General features: G+C 48.6%; 1 protein-coding gene across 3 annotated transcripts in view; it reads right to left on the bottom strand.

Moving 5' to 3' along the window:
• The window catches only part of VWA5B2 (von Willebrand factor A domain containing 5B2), a 57,752-nt gene that overhangs the window by 25,024 nt on the left and 16,794 nt on the right, over window positions 1-15,934 (bottom strand). For all 3 annotated transcript variants that reach the window (XM_032803925.2, XM_075068367.1, XM_075068366.1), the window contains exons 2-5: window positions 14,934-15,110; window positions 13,458-13,619; window positions 2,740-2,959; window positions 1,929-2,083 (exon numbers count right to left, since the gene is read on the bottom strand). In XM_032803925.2, the coding sequence (XP_032659816.1) occupies window positions 1,929-2,083; window positions 2,740-2,959; window positions 13,458-13,619; window positions 14,934-15,072 (676 nt within the window). In that variant the 5' untranslated portion in view covers window positions 15,073-15,110. The remainder of the gene's footprint in view (window positions 1-1,928; window positions 2,084-2,739; window positions 2,960-13,457; window positions 13,620-14,933; window positions 15,111-15,934) is intronic.

Below are 15,934 nucleotides of genomic sequence, written 5' to 3'. Positions count from 1 at the left end.
ATCCCCACCCCTAGACTCAGTAGCTCAGGGGAGGCAGAGAAGAGCCTCTTCAAGGTCTAAAAAGGACTGTGGGGATGCTCACAGTACAGCTGGGACCCCTTGACATTTCTCTTCCTGGCGTACCTCCCCCTCCTACCAGAGAGGGGCCTATAAACCACTCAGCACCGACAGACATTTTGTCCAGATTGATGCATGTTGAGGCCGGAGTGCAGCACCTCAGAGGCAGATGGGCCTTGAGCCAACGCTAATGGTATCAGTTCCCCTAACCTCTCAGGCACACACTCCAGTGTCTGTGCAATTCATCCCCATCATGTCCCTTCGCCCCACAGCCATTCTTCACTTTCATTTTTCTGAGTGAAGGAGGATATTGGCTAAGCAAGAAAGAGCTAGGCCTTTACTGCTGGGTCCAAGTGGTAGCGGCTAAGATTCCACCTCAGGTGACGTGAGTTGACTGGTCTCAGCCAGCTATCCCATAAAGCCATGATGTGGAAAGGCATTTGGGGGCAGGAGTAAGTGGACTGGCTTATCCACTGTCCTACCTCAGATGCCCTTTGATCTTTCCTGCGTTCCCTGACTCACCCAAGAGCTCTCATTCTATTATTAATGGTGTACGTATATAACAGGGTGGTTGGGTTCTTCAGCTGACCCTTCTGGTTCTAAGGTACTGGGACACCACTAGGAGATGTTAATTGATTCCTGCTGGATATAACGGAAGTGGCAGTAGTCCTTTGACTAGAGGTATCTATGGATGCTTTTGTCTTAAGTGAGTGCCCTGGGGAGGCAGCTTGGGTTGGAGTTTTGTGATAATGAAGTCAGCAAAGAGGTGGATGGGTTTTGCCTCTCTCAAGTCTGTGGTGAGTGTACTGGAGCACGGCAAGAATGCCACTGGTTCACAGCTTGGCATTTATAGTCAAAATCTGCTCTCTGCCTTGAGGAGCTTAATCAGAGATGACATGTCCCGGGGAGAGATAACATCAGACAAGGACATTGGGGAGGGTCGGACGGACCAGGTTAACATGAGAGACACTCATGAGGTTCCTTGGCTATGGTAGGATCCCATCAAGTTAGTTCAGCTCCCCAACCCTTTAGTTTTATTGTTCAGAGGCTGGAGCAGGAATGAGGCTCAATGATGGAGGGAGGCAGAAGAAGCAGGTTTGGAGAAGGGGTTGGACGGAGGGACAGGAGGTAGCTTTTTCCTTCAATACTAAAAGGAAATGCCTTAAGGAATGAGGTGCATCATCAGATATCCTTTGTTTCATGGGACATCTCTCATTTTAGTCCCAAAGTTATGTACATGTTCCCCCCTAGCTTTTACTATTGGAAACTTTCCATCAGAAACAGACTCATGAATCTGAGTATCAGAGGGGTAGCCGTGTTAGTCAGGATCTGTAAAAGCAGCGATACATCCGATGACGTGAGTATTCACCCACGAAAGCTCATGCTCCAAAAAGTCTGTTAGTCTATAAGGTGCCACGGGACTCTTTGCTGCTTTCATGAATCTGAGTTAACAGAGAGAGCCATTTACACTTAGGGAATGAATCCCATAACTGCACTGGAATAGTAATTATTTGGTGCCCTTCATTTTGGGCCTTTGTCACATTCTGCAACCCCTGTTTGAGCCTTGGTAGCTGCTGGGTGGGATCATTAAGCTATGAATCTAAGGAGCTGAGGGTTAGAACAGCAGGGTGTGCTGGGTCAGGACAAAGGGACATGAAATGAGCTGCATGTTTCTGTTATCCCAGGGCTGGAATAGCAGGGGTGGGACTGCAGATGGAGATTGTGGGGTACTAGATGGGCTGTCAGGGGGAGGCTTGACCAGCTGTTGCCCACACACTGTCCAGCTCTATTGACACTTCACTTCCATGAGCATCGATGACCCACCAAAAGAGAGAGAAAAATAAGCCGACGGAGAAACATCACCCTCATACCTGCCAGCAAGCAGGGCCCCTTGACCAGCAGCTCAAAGGAGAATTCATAGGGGAAGGGATTGTAGGCCTGGCCCCTGAAGATGTCTGTGCTCTCGGGAGGCACAATGAATGACTGTTCACTTCGCAGGCCAGTAGCTCCAAAGCAGCTAGTGGGACTGAAACAAAAGACAAGTCAATCATGAGCTGACTGCAAAGCACCCGCTAGGGGTGGGCTTGGCCTGCTGGGGAATGTTAGCCTCTGCAGTGCTGAGCAGCCTGCAGAGACCCCATATCCAGAGCAGCCTCTTTCCCTATCGGCACAGAGAGCTCTCGCCATGCACTCCTAGGCATTCCAGCAGCTGGGAGATTAACAGCCTCCTCTGATGATACCCTGGGATGTGCACCAGACTTCAGTTCACACCTAGGTATCTCAGGCAGGCCATAGGGACTTTACTGCCACCTCAGGCCAGTGGAGAGTCACAGTTCATCGGGGGGGAACATGAAGTGTCTTCCTGAACCCCAACATTCTCCCACATTTACCTGTCAGGTAATTCCTAATCTGCCCACCCTGTGAGGACACAGCAGGAGAATGTGGGAATCCATAACTGGGTAGATCTGGGCAAACCCTCTAGCGTGAGCCTCTGTATTCAGGTTTGGTGAAGTTAAGGTGCATTCTGGGAATCTCCTCAGGGCTGAGGTGAGCACAGAACCATCCCTTTGCTCCTTATCCCCTCCCTATAGCCCCTCTGCTTTCCCTCTCCTTCTATAACCTCCCCAGCCCCCACTACGGCATAGACTCCGAGAAAGCCATGAAAATCACCATAGGGCCAACCTGTCGTCACACAAGCCTCCCGGCTCACTCGCACTTTCCGGGACGGCCACCACGAGGGGCGTGAGGATAGAGGGGAACGTGATGTGGAGTGCACCATCTGGCAGGGTCAACAGCTCCTGGCTGCTGCTGAAGACCACAGTCAGGATTTCTGAGGGCCCAATGGGGCCCGTGCTGAGGATGAAGGTAGAACGCTCTAAATCTTCATCAAGGATTAGGTGACCTGGGCAGGAAAGGAACAGTCAGCAGGCAATTTCCCCAGGACAGGCATTTAGAGCATCGAGCTGCTGATCTCAGTTACAGACCAGCACCAGGACGGGGGATTAGGCCCTCAGCCATGGCCAGTCTCAAACTGGAATAGTGAGGCCAGGGGGATTATTATTCATTATACATTAAGTATTATCAGTGTGCTTAGCAATGTACACACATATAAAAAGACGCAGTCCTTGCCCCTAGAAGTTTACAGTCTAAAGTGTGGTCTAACTACAAAGTGAAGCTGATGTAAGCCATCTTGTGCTGACCTATTTGTGTACATGACTACACTTGAGTTTGTCTCCCACTAATGTAAGTGCCCCGTTACAGTGATGCAGCAACTCCACCTCCCTGAGCAGCACTGAGCCATGGTCGATGTACTGAGGTCAATACAATGCGAGTGCAGACACTGCGTTACTTATGTCGATCCTAACAGTCCTCCAGCAGCTGTCCCACAATGCTCGACACTGACAGTGGTCACAATTGTGAATTCCACTGCCCAGGGGTCACAGAGACTGGAAGGCTCCCCTCCCCTTTAACGCTCCATGAATTTTTGAAAAGTCTTTTCCTGATTGTCCAGCTTGGCAAGCACACCTAGCAGCTCTCTTTTGTTGTGTGCAACTTCCCAGCTGATCATGCTGGCTACATGCTCCAGATGCGCTCTGGCTTGGAGCAGAAAGGAGGTACTGGATCTCCTTGGCCTGTGGGGTAAAGACTCTGTACAAGCACAGCTCTGGATCAGGCATAGAAACATGGGCATCTATAAGCAGATTGCCTGGGGGATGCAAAAGGGGTACAATAGGGACCAGCACCAGTGTCGTGTGAAAGCAAAGAAATTGCGGCAGGCATATCAAAGGACAGGGAGGCCAACAGTTGATCTGGTGCTGAGCCACAGACCTGCCACTTTTACAAAGAACTGCAGATCATACTTGATGGAGATCCCAACACTGTCCTGCACACCACCATGGATACCTCCGAGGAGCCCGAGCCACGGCCTCTGTCATGAAAAGCGAGTTAGGCAAGAGGAGCAGTGGGGTTATGTACACAGGGATGTCCCTTGAATCCTCCTGAGAGAGCTCGATAAAACTTTCATGGAGGTACTCTGCAATCCTCTCCTGAAGGTTTCTAGGGATGGCAGCCTTATTTCTTCCTCCATGGTAGGACACTTTCCCACACCAGTCAGCATTAACTTCAGCAGGCACTGTAGGCACCAACTCCATGGGTGTTCTGGGGCTGGAGCACCCATGGGGAAAAATTAGTGGGTGCTCTGCACCTACTGACAGCCAAGCTCCCTTCACCCCCCACCCCCCCTCCTCCTCCCCCTCCCCTGAGTGTGCCTCGTCCCTGCTCCTCCGCCTATCTCCCAGCATTTCCTGCCCGGCTGCTGCCAAACAGCTGTTTGGCAGCGTTAGCACGCTCCAGGGTGGGGGGAAGAGCAGTAATGTGACATGCTCAGGGGAGGAAGTGGGGCCGGGACAGGGATTTGAGGAAGGAGTTGGAATATTAGCAGGGAGGGGGCAGAGTTGGAGCGGGAACTTTGGGAAAGAGGTTGCAATGGGGGCAGAAAAGGGGTGGGAAGATGTGGGGCAGGGCTTCATGGAAGGGATGGAGCAGGGTGGGGCCAGGGGCAGAAGAGGGATCGAGCACCCACAGGAAAGAGGGGAAGTCGGTGCCTATGGCAAGCACCATTGCAATACACAGGCTAGCAGCATACAGGCTTGGGCAGCTTCAGGACACCAGCAGCAGCTGTGTTCTCTGCTGTCATTACCCTCAGGAACAAGATATCAGTTAAAGCACTACCATCTATGGAAAATGGTGTCAGTATTCAGTGACATTGGCCTATCCCAGTGGTTTTCAGCCTGTGGTCCACAGACCCCTCAGGCTCCGCAGATAACATGTAAGGGTCCACGAAAGGTTGTTGTTACCACAGAACAGTGGTTTTCAACTTGTCTTAGATTTCCAAAAGGGTCCAACCTCCATTTGAAATTTTTTATGGGTTTGCAAATGAAAAAAGGTTGAAAACCACTGGCCTATATTCAGAGTTTTATGCAACTGAGCAATTCCTCCTCCTTTTCCTTGCTCTTGGAGGGCCATACTCACCATGGCTGGTGCCGTGAGTGGCACCACGCACAAGCTCTCCAAAGCAGAATTGTCAGTAAGTATGACTTGTTTAAAACTTGAATGGGGAAAGAGAAGGGAGCTAAATAATACAGTAATAATAAATGGAGATATACCTATCTCACAGAACTGGAAGGGACGCTGACAGGTCATTGAGTCCAGCCCCCTGCCTTCACTAGCAGGACCAAGTATTGATTTTTGCCCCAGATCTCTAAGTGGCCCCCTCAAGGATTGAGCTCACAAACCTGGGTTTTACAGTCCAATGCTCAAACCACTGAGTTAGCCTTCCCTCCCTGTGAATCTTAACTTTCACTTTCTGTTGTGACTATACTGACAATGGTACCTCTGTGTGTTTAACCTGCAGGTTATCCCTCTACACCTTTGGAATGCCTGAGCCAGATGAGGAGGAGAAAGAAAATGACTTGGGATGCATCAAGATATAATAAGACTTCTCTGGCAGCAAATACAGATGCTGCAGACTCTTGTGGACCTTCAGGGTCAACAATCACAGGCATGCCTCCCAATGCTGTCCCTAGAGAACTCCATTACACCTCTCTACACACACCCCTAACATTCCACCTGGCATCAGGGGGCACGTCCTTACCTCACCACTCCACCCCAGGGGACATAATGGACAACCACAGCTTCACATACACTGACCTGTGAAAGCCACAGTTGCTGAATGCGTAGGTAGGACACAAATGTTCTTTCTCCTTGTTAAGTTGTTCCATTCATTTATTAAGTTTTTAATGTATTTGTTTTTAAATTGCACGGATTTTTCTTTGTACTGGTTTTGCTACTGAATAAAATTATATTATTTGGAAAATAGTTTATCTTTATTAGCTCCCGACATATGCTGCAGAGAGCCTAGCAGTTCTGAAAGCACTTACTTACTAACTACTTTACCATGTGACATAACTCATAGGATCAATGACACACACAGTGTAATAACCATAAACATACAGCAGGCACTGTAAAATTAGTAGGTGCATTGACAGTGTTATATTCATAGATGTACACCAAGCACCAGACAATTTCCAACAGGCCCACAAATAGCAGGGTGAGGTACAGCACAATACACCACAATGCATTACTGTACTGTGATTCACTGTTAAAGTGCTCCTTCAAAGCCTCTCTGAACCGTATAGCTCTGCACTGAGCTCTTCTAATAGCCCTTCCATGTGGCTGCTCAAACTCAGGAGACAGCCACTCTACCTTCACCCCAGCTGCAACGTTTCCCCCTTTGCTTCACAGATATTATGCAGGACACAGCAGACTGCTATAATCATTGGGATTTTTGTCACTGAGATCTAATCTTGTGCGTAAACAGCACCAGCATCCCTTCAATCTACCAAGAGCACATTCAACTGTCATTCTGCACATGCTGAGCCAGTAGTTAAATCTTTCCTTGGTGCTGTTGAGATGCCTGGTGTATGGTTTCATGAGCCAGAGGACAAGTGGTAGGCTGGGTCCCCCAGGATCACTATTGGCATTTCAGCATTACCAATGGCAATCCACTGGTCGGGAAAGAAAGTACCTGCTTGTAGCTTTCTGAATAGTCCTATGTTCTTAAAGATGCCAGTGTCATGCACCTTCCCTAACCAGCCAACACTGATGTCAGTGAAGCATCCCTGGTGATCCATTAATGCTTGTATAATCATAGACAAATAGCCATTTGTGTTGATGTACTCTGTGACAAAGTGCTCTGGTGCCTAAATAGTGAGATGCAATGCCATCTGTCACTCCATGCCAGTTTGGGAATCCTGTTTTTCCTACAAACTGCCAAGAGTCACAGTCCTGTGTAGCAGGAAACAATTAATGGCCCTGCACACTTGCATGACAACAGCCCCCACAGTGCATTTCCCAATTCCAAAATGATTTACTACTGACCGTAGTAATCTGGAGTTGTAAGTGTCCCAAATGCGATTGCCACTTGCCTCTCCACACTCAATGCAGTTCTCATTTTGGTGTCCCTGCGCAGAGGGCTGGGGCGAGGTTGGCACACAGATCCAGGAATGTGGCCTTGTGCATCCAAAAATTCTGCAGCTACTGATCCTTGTCCCAACCTGCATTATGATGTGTTCCAACCTGTCAGGGCTCATTTCTCATGCCATAAGTAGCTCTCCATCATCTGCAACTGCTCCGTGAACACCATCTACAAGCTTTAATTGGTTCTCACTATGTCCCACAGCAATCTTTGTCCTCCAAGAAATCATCACATTCCCCACAGATTCCGTTCTTCTTACAGTTCTGCAAATACCAGAGGATCATGCCTCCTGTGCTTGCAACGCTCATGACAATAGCATAGAGAGCTATGAGGGTTTCATGCTTATGTCAGATATGACGGACTGTGAGAAGGGTTCATGGGATTTTTTAAAAAGGTGCAAAAATTATGGGATACAGATGACATTATGGGATGAAGACAGTTGCTCACTGGGAAGTTGACCCCTTACTCCCAGTGACCCCTGTGAGGGTCTTTTTTGCCCTACCATTCATTGGTAACATGTCCCAAAAGACAATGCATTGGATGGCGGCAAGTTGCACACTGGGATACCTACCAATGGTGCAGCCACACTGTGCATTGACAAAAGCATGCCTGGTGAGTACGCCAACGCAAAGAGCCTAGTATGCACACGCACAAGCGATATACTGACTGCAACAGCTTTATGCCGAACTGGATGTAGAAAGTGAGGGGCAGCCAAATGAAGGAATTCAATCAATGGAGTGGTCAGGAAAGGAGGATGGATGTTAGCTTCAGTGTTCACGGTCGAGTAGAAGGGAGAATCTGGGAGGCCAGAGGAGAGGAGAAGGTTGCAATCATGGCAGGAGATGACAAAGAGCAGGTTTTGATGGGGGAATGGAAAGTCAGGGATGGATTTTTGAGATCTTATAAGCAGGAACTGAAAGGATCTTTTAACATTGAATGGTGGGGAGCAGGAGACAGAAAGAAGGGCATGGAAGATGTTCCCTGAGGAGAAAGATGACGTCATCACTGCAAAAGGAGGGAGATGGTTTTAGGGGAATACATGGAGTTCAGGTTCAAACATACTGAGTTTGAGATAGACTGTGTAGGGGATATTTGGACAACCAGAGATGTAGAACTAAACTTTCAGAATGAAATATTGGAGATGTGACATGTCCAGGAGGAAAGACTGCAGATGTGAGATGGGGAAGAGTGGGTGATGTTGATGCTGCAGAATTAGACTTGGGAGTCACTGGCAAAGAGATAGTAGCTGAAAGTACTGGGATAGATGAAGTCACCCAAAGAAAAAGCAAAGAGGCAGAAGAGAAGGGGAATGAGAACAGAGCTCATATCTTGATGTATGTCAATAAACAGAGGGAGAGAAGAGGAAAAGAAGCCACTAGAGGAGACACTGAAGACTGAAGAAGTGCACAGAGATAGGAGAAGCAGTAGGACTGAACTGAGAAGCCAATGTCCCAGAGGAAGAAGCAGCAGTGATTGACTGTTACAAGCGGCAGAAGACAGAGGAGGAGAAAAGAGAGGAGAGCCTGAAGATTATTAATGAGCTAAATCAGCAATTTCAATGGAGGAGACAGGACAGAAGCTGGCTTGCAAAGCATACAAGAGAATTAGAGCAGACAATGTCAAGACAGCTGGAACTGGTGGCACATTCAAGTTGCTTGGAGGCACAGGATAATAGTGAGACAGAGTCACAAAGAGGTTTCTATAAGCTCATATTCAAAAGCTGAGGGAAAGCAATTAAATGTTAAAGGAGATGAGGACTATCCCTTTTTCAAAGACAGGCTTGCCCAGGACCGCAGGTTCAGGAGAATCAGTCCTCATCCACTGACAAACCTGTTGGCACTGGGATGCTGGTACTGGAGGGATCAACCCCAAATTACAGACTGTCCAACTATGGGACAGTGGATTCAGGGAGGAGGAACAGTTTATTTCAGAGAACTCCCATACCCGCAGGTAGGACAGCTCTCACCTCAGTACCTGCCCTGACAGGGAGAAGAGTCGGTTTTAATTTGTCCTGGACAAACCTCAAAGGATTCAGTGTTTCAGTTCCCTTGGCAGCATCCGGAAATTCATATGCTGCTTCTCCAAACTTTGTTGGCTGAACTCATGAGTGAGGTTTCTGGCCAGACTCCCAGCATCTCTTGGTTCCAGCTATGTTAGCATTGCTTTGTGAATCACCTTTCCAGGGGAGGTTGGGATCCCCTACCCCAGGTGACACGTCATAGGTGCCGACGCCTTGGGTGGTCCAACGCTGGAGCACCCACAGAAAAAAATTAGTGAGTGCTTAGCACCCACCGGCAATAGTGATGCTGCAGCCCCAGTCAGGGATCAGCAGTTCCTGAGCAGCCCCACCTATACCAATCAGCTGATAGACTACATCACCAATCAGCTGTTTGGTGGGCTCCCTTGAATGCAGCCCCACCCTGCCTATCAGCTGTTCTGCAGCCTCTGGACAGGCTGCAGCAGAGGCTGACCCAGTCCTACATCAGCCCTCAGTAGGGGGTGGGGACCCTTCTCCAGCAGCCTCAGGGAGCTGCTCCAGCCACGATTAGGGGTGGGCTGTGAGGCTCTGGCCCCTGGCCCTGGCCCCGCCCAGACTCCACCCCTCCATGCCCCTATTGGGTGCCGGTGGGTGCTCACATCCCTGGCCCTGCCCCAAGTCCCTCCTTGACTCCTCCCTGCCCCTACCGGTCCCCTTCCCAAATCCCCGCCCCAGCCCCACCTCCTCCCTCAAGTGCACTGCGTTCCCCCTCCTCCCTCCCAGGTTTGCCGCACAAATCAGCTGTTTCGCGGCAGAAGCATTGGGAGGGAGGGGGGAGAAGCAGGACCCAGTGGCGCGTTCAGGGAAGGAGGCCGTGGTGGAGCGGGGGTGGAAGCAGGGCCGGCTTTAGGAAGTGCGGTGCCCAATTCAAACAGTTTTGACAGGGCCCTGGCAGGGATGACTATCAAAAAAAAAAAATGTAAAAAAAACACATGGGACTTGTACTCACCAGGCAGTGCTCCAAGTCTGCGGCAGCAAGTCCTTCACTCACTCCAGGCCTTCGGCGGCACTGAAGGACCCACCGCCAAAGACCCAGAGCAAGCAAAGGACCCGCCGCCAAAGTGCCGCTGAAGAACTGGAGCACCGCCAGGTGAGTAAAAATTAAAAAGGCGCCTCTAGCCAGGGAAGAGATTCTCACTGGGCGCGGGGCCCTCTTATGTGCGGGGCCCAATTCGGGGGAATTGGTGGAATTGGCCTACAACTGGTCCTGGGCGGAGGTGAGCTGAGACGGGAGGGCGGGGAGCTGCCGGTGGGTGATGAGCACCCGCCAATTTTTCCCCATGGGTGCTCCAACCCTGGAGCACCCATGGAGTTGGTGCTTACGGGGCACAGGGCTCCCTCAGCTCTGCAGAAGCCCAGCCTCATCAGCAGCAGTGAGATCTTGCTTACCTGGGTCAGATGGCCCCACCTCCTATGTAGATCTCCTGGGCAGGCTCCAGCTCCCAGTCTGCTCCAACTGCAGACAGCACTAGGTGAGTCCAGGCAGAGGGAGCCTGGCTGGGGGTGGGTAGGGCCCACTGCAGTGGTGGGAGAGGGGAGGCCACCATAGGCACAGTTTGGGGTTGATGGGGCATGCAGAATCACTGCCACTGCCTTCCCACATTTCTGCCAGTGCTGAGCTGCTCTGCTCCTGTGGGGAAGGGTCTGTTCTCAGAGGTGCCATTGGGTGGGGGGACTGTCCTGGCCCCCCAGAATAGTAAAAATCTGAGGGCAAATCTGTCTCTCTCATCCCTCCCTTCTACCCATGCATCCTTTATCCAAAATACTCATTTGGCACTGAAGTTAAATAGGTGTTAACAAAATCAGACAAAACAGAGTTTTTCAAAGTGATTTAAAATCCCTTCCCCTCTCCATTGCTCAATTTTCTGTCTCTTGACTCTTGTGACTCCATGCATTTGAAGTGGTTTTTTACCCACGAAAGCTTATGTCCAAATAAATCTGTTAGTCTTTAAGGTGCCACCAGACTCTTTGTTGTTTTTGTGGATACAGACTAACAGGGCTACCCCTGATACTTGACCCTTGTGATGTTATCATTTCACTAGTTCTCCTGTTATCATAGGCTTTGTCCAGACTAGCATTTGTCCTCCTGTTGTAATTGATTGCCCATTGCTTGTTAAGCGACTCGAAATGCTAATCTAGCTGCAAACATTTGCAGAATATCAGGACACGGGGGTTCAGCCTGGGCAAACCACAAAACTTTGTGCTACAGAACAAACATTTGTGGAGAGCCTCAGTTATTAACACAATTAGCATTTACAATCAATCAGTTCAAATTATAACAGGAGCACCAACTCTAATCTAGACAAAGCCAAAGCATGAGTCCTCCAGGCTAGACAGGACCTGGATTTTTAATATAAAAGGAGATACCATAAATGTATCTTACTCCCCAAACCAAACAAATGTATCAACAAAACAAAAAACACCTAGGACCCCAAATCTTCATGCCTTCTTTACACATCAGAAGAAAATCAAACAAAGGCACAGTCTCAGTTATTGTCCTTTTACAGATAACCTTTAAAAATGAAATGATCCTTTACATTCCTAATTCCCCCAAATCGGGGTAACTGCCGACTTCGTGGGGCTGAAAGACTGTACCTGGGTGTGAATATTTGTTCCTTTCCACTGTTGGATGTACATATAGAACAGTGCTGGGAGCACAGCTGAATAGGTTAGGGTAAAAGCAAGCTGACTGGGGGGAAAAAGCCCTCAAAAAAGCCTTGTCTTGAAAATAGCGACAGGGATGGTTTAGTAGTCAAGATTTCTGAGGCCGTTTAAGTGAGATACAGTCCCACTAAAAAAATCATATAACATCCAAATTTTACACTTCTTATAACTTTTTTTTTTTTAAACACATACTTGGGGCTCAAACTATGGCTCTGATGCTAGTATCATTCTCTCGGGATCAATCGTGGGTAATTTCCACGACCCACTTCCCTTTTGGGGAAGCAATAATTAAAAACCTATTCAAGGGCTGGGGTAGAATATATGGTGCAAATTTAGGTTATTTGATCAAGAGGTTCCCAATATACGTCCTCTCCCTGCATTATGAGCTTCTTTTAATTTTCAAAGTACTCTAAAATCCACATGCATAATGAGATTATCTAGGATATTGGTATGCCACAACAGGGGCAATGGTGAACATCTGGAGTAATTTGGTTCAGGCATTCCTCATATACTGTCCGCCCCAATAAGAAGAAGATTTTAATATTCTAGTTGCTCTAAAACTGACAAGCAGAGTGAGATTACCTTGAACAATGGTATTCCACAACTGAAACTGAGGTAGAAGGGAAGTCCCATTGAGATGAAGGGGTCATTTCACACCACCCAAAGCTACTGTGTTAAACTATTCATCTCTTTGGAGCACCCTAATTCATCTGAGAACACCCCACTGAGGTGAATGGGCCATTCCACACATCAACAGTACTCCTGTACCGCAGAGGGCTGTGCAGAGCTCATTCCTTTACACTAGCTCCCTGAAGTAGATAAAAAATCTGGGGCTCCCAGTCCCTGCTATTCCTCTTGCTGCCTCCAGCTAGTAGATGTGTTCCTAAAGAGGCAGATCATTCCCCACCCAAAGATGCCCTCCAATCATGCCCCCTCACTAACACCTCTTCCTCAAGAAACAAGGGAAATTAACTGCCCAAAAACATGGTTAATGCAGGCCTTGTTTACACTAAAGTACCTTTGCCAGTATAGCTATGCCAGCTAGACTCACCCCTGTTTAGTACCTTCTTCACCTCATGAAGTGTGTTTCAGATTCTTGCTGGCACTGCCAGTCTGACATGCCTTCTCTGGCTTGTCAGATTGGGTTTATATCTGCTGGTGAACCACAGCGCCCCTCAGACTGCTTCCCAGGCTGGTGAACCACCTGTGGTTCATTAATTTTATACCATTACCACTGTAATTCCACTGATTCCCTTGGGATTGTTCCTGATTTACAATACAATGCTCAAGCACCCATGGAAAAAAATAGTAGGGATGGTTCAGCACCCACCAACCACAGCCGTTCAGCTGTTTGGCAGAAAGCTGGCATGAGGCCTGGGAGGAGAGGGCAGAGCAGGGACAAGACGAGGTGGCATGAGGGCGGGGCCCCAAGGGAGAGGGCAGAGCAGAGACAGGAAGAGGTGGAGTGGGGCAGGGCCTTGGGGTGGAGCACCTACCGGGAAAAATAAAAGTCAGCACCTATGCTAAATGTAACTTCTCAGCCTTCAGGAAGCTCTTGGATTCCATCTGTACTTATTTGAGTAACCCTTGGCTTTGACATCATTTTAGCCACCCCCTTGTCCTAATATGGCTAGGTGATGTGTTACCACCCAGCATACCTACCGTTGGGGCACAGCAATGGCTGGCCCAAACTGGGCCTGCAGTCAACACAGCAGTCCTCTGCTCGGTGTCGATTCTGGATCTGGAAGGTGATGCTTCTGCTTCCTGTCACAGCTTCAAAACCCGCTACCACCTCAGACTCCTCCAGTGGATAGATGAACACACCTATAGGGGGCAGCAGAAAAAGAATTCTGAGGCTGAGACCTCAAAAGCTACCAGTGGAAACCAGCCTGACTCAGAACAGATTCCACCCTTAAGCTCAATGTTCCCAGCCTGCATTATGTTATTATCATAGATTATCAGGGTTGGAAGGGACCTCAAGAGGTCATCTAGTCCAACCCCCTGCCCAAAGCAGGACCAATCCCCAGACAGATTTTTCTCCCAGTTCCCTAAATGGCCCTTTCAAGGATTGAACTCTTAGCCCTGGGTTTAAGCAGGCCAATGCTCAAACCAATGAGCTATCCCTCCCCCCTAGTGCTTCACCACAAATTCTGCTTTAGAGCTGGTGAAAGGTCCTGGACAGCATCCACCTCCATTTATCCTCAGTGCAGCTACACCACTGGCAATTGCAACATCAGCTTCTCCCATGTTCCACATCCCCAAATATGTCTTATCTCTGCCCTGAAGGCAACCCCTCTATGTTGGAGAGAAGAATTCAGACTCAGTTTGTTTATTCGGTCCTTGTCAAAACAAGGGGGGCAAATCTGATGGTGGCTTTTGTGATGTGGACTCCTGCCCTCTGGTAACTGGACTGAGACTCACTAACTCACTTCACCTCCTAAACCACTGAACAGCCATCACATGGAAACGACTTTTGCTCACTATTCCCAACATGGACAGAATAGAGCAATTGACCTAGTGATACAAGGTTTTGTATCCCAGTTCCAGTCCCCTTGAGCTAGCCAGTCCTCCAACAAGGGATTTTTAATCTCCAGGATGGAGTAAGGCAACTAGGAAACTGCTCTAGATCCATTTTAGTATCTACTTAATGCACAAGAGGGTACCTAGCCATTTAAATGCACAACAGCCTGGCTATTTGTCATCTTGTTGAAAGGTGACTGGATCAGTGCCTCCAGGATGCAAACCAGCTCAGATTCACCTATGATATGATCAGGGAGAAGGAAAGCCCAGTGCTTCCACCTCTTCTTACTCATGGGCTGTGCTGGGTTTGGGAAGGATCCTTCTGCCAATCTAGCATTCATGTACTGTCAAGCATGTGTATTCCACTGCCTCCTATGGGAACATGCTGGGTTTGCTTCTGTGTATACCAGTTCCCTATACTGACTATCCTATATTGAGTCTCCTCCTTTAGCTCACTAAGTAAAGGCAAGAGTTCAAGAGACCAAGGATGAACAGGTAGAGGAGGGTGAGTGCAGCACTGCTCCACACAAAGATAGGTCAGACCTGCTCCTATATCCCAGCAATCTGCTAGTTAAGTAGGTATAACTTATTCTTTAGCTCTAGATAGATGTATCTTACCTTCTACAGGATCCTCCTCTGAGTTGATGTAAGTGAGGTGAGCAGTGACTCCCAGGGAGTACCCATTGGCACAGGCCTTTATGCATGAGCTCTTCAAAGGGAGAGCTGTCCAGGTAGCTACAGAATACAAGCCTGGCATGGTCTCTAGGCACAGCTACCAGGTACTGCCAGCTGGGGCTATAAAGAGAAGGTGAAACAACACAAGGAAGCATTGAAGTTTGAAGGCAAGGAGAGGTCAGACTGAATGTTGTCTTTAACTACCAGGAGAGCTTCAGAAGTCTGTAATGAAGTGAGGTTAATAAGTCAACCGCAAGATTAGAATGAATCTTGTGATGAATAAAGCTAGTGATTTTACAGTATTCTTCCTTCCTCAATTCTTCCCCCCAAACCCCGGCTCCTTGGATTTCCATGATGCTTTGCTCTCCTGGATCTTCTCATCTTTCCTCTCAAACTCTCTCCTCTGCCCCCTTTCTCCATCACCCGTGACAATTCCACTATCTTCCCAATCACTCCAGTGTACAGCCTCAGGGTACCATTCAACTCCTTTCTCCCCTTCTCTCCTCACATCTTAGTTCTAAACAGGTCTTGTTACCTTGTACTCTGCAACTTCTCTACTGTCCTTTCATCTCCATCCCAACCTTCATTTAAAACCCTCACCTGGGCCTTGGTCCTCTCTCACCTCAGCTATTCAATCTTCTCCTCTCCAGCGTCCCTGAATCTCATCTTGCTCCCCTCCAATCTATCTAAAGTGCAATACCAAATTCTCCTATCACACTTCTCTGACCATTCCACTCCACTTCTGAGCCCCCTCCCTGACTTCCCCTAGCCTGCTGTATTACATCCTTCTCATCCATCATCCTCACCTCTAGGATCATGTATATGTCTCTGCCTTCATTTCTCCTGTTATCTCCTGTGCTCCTGCTACGGCACTATACTATTTTCCTCTCTGTATCCTTCCTCCATGCCCACCTTCATGCCTTCTCCATGCCATTATGCTCTTA

The sequence above is a fragment of the Chelonoidis abingdonii genome, chromosome 8 (genome assembly GCF_003597395.2).
Source record: "Chelonoidis abingdonii isolate Lonesome George chromosome 8, CheloAbing_2.0, whole genome shotgun sequence".
Lineage (NCBI taxonomy): Eukaryota > Metazoa > Chordata > Testudines > Testudinidae > Chelonoidis > Chelonoidis abingdonii.
The sequence above is the reverse complement of the archived record's forward strand: the minus strand, read 5'-3'. Positions and strand labels throughout refer to the sequence as shown.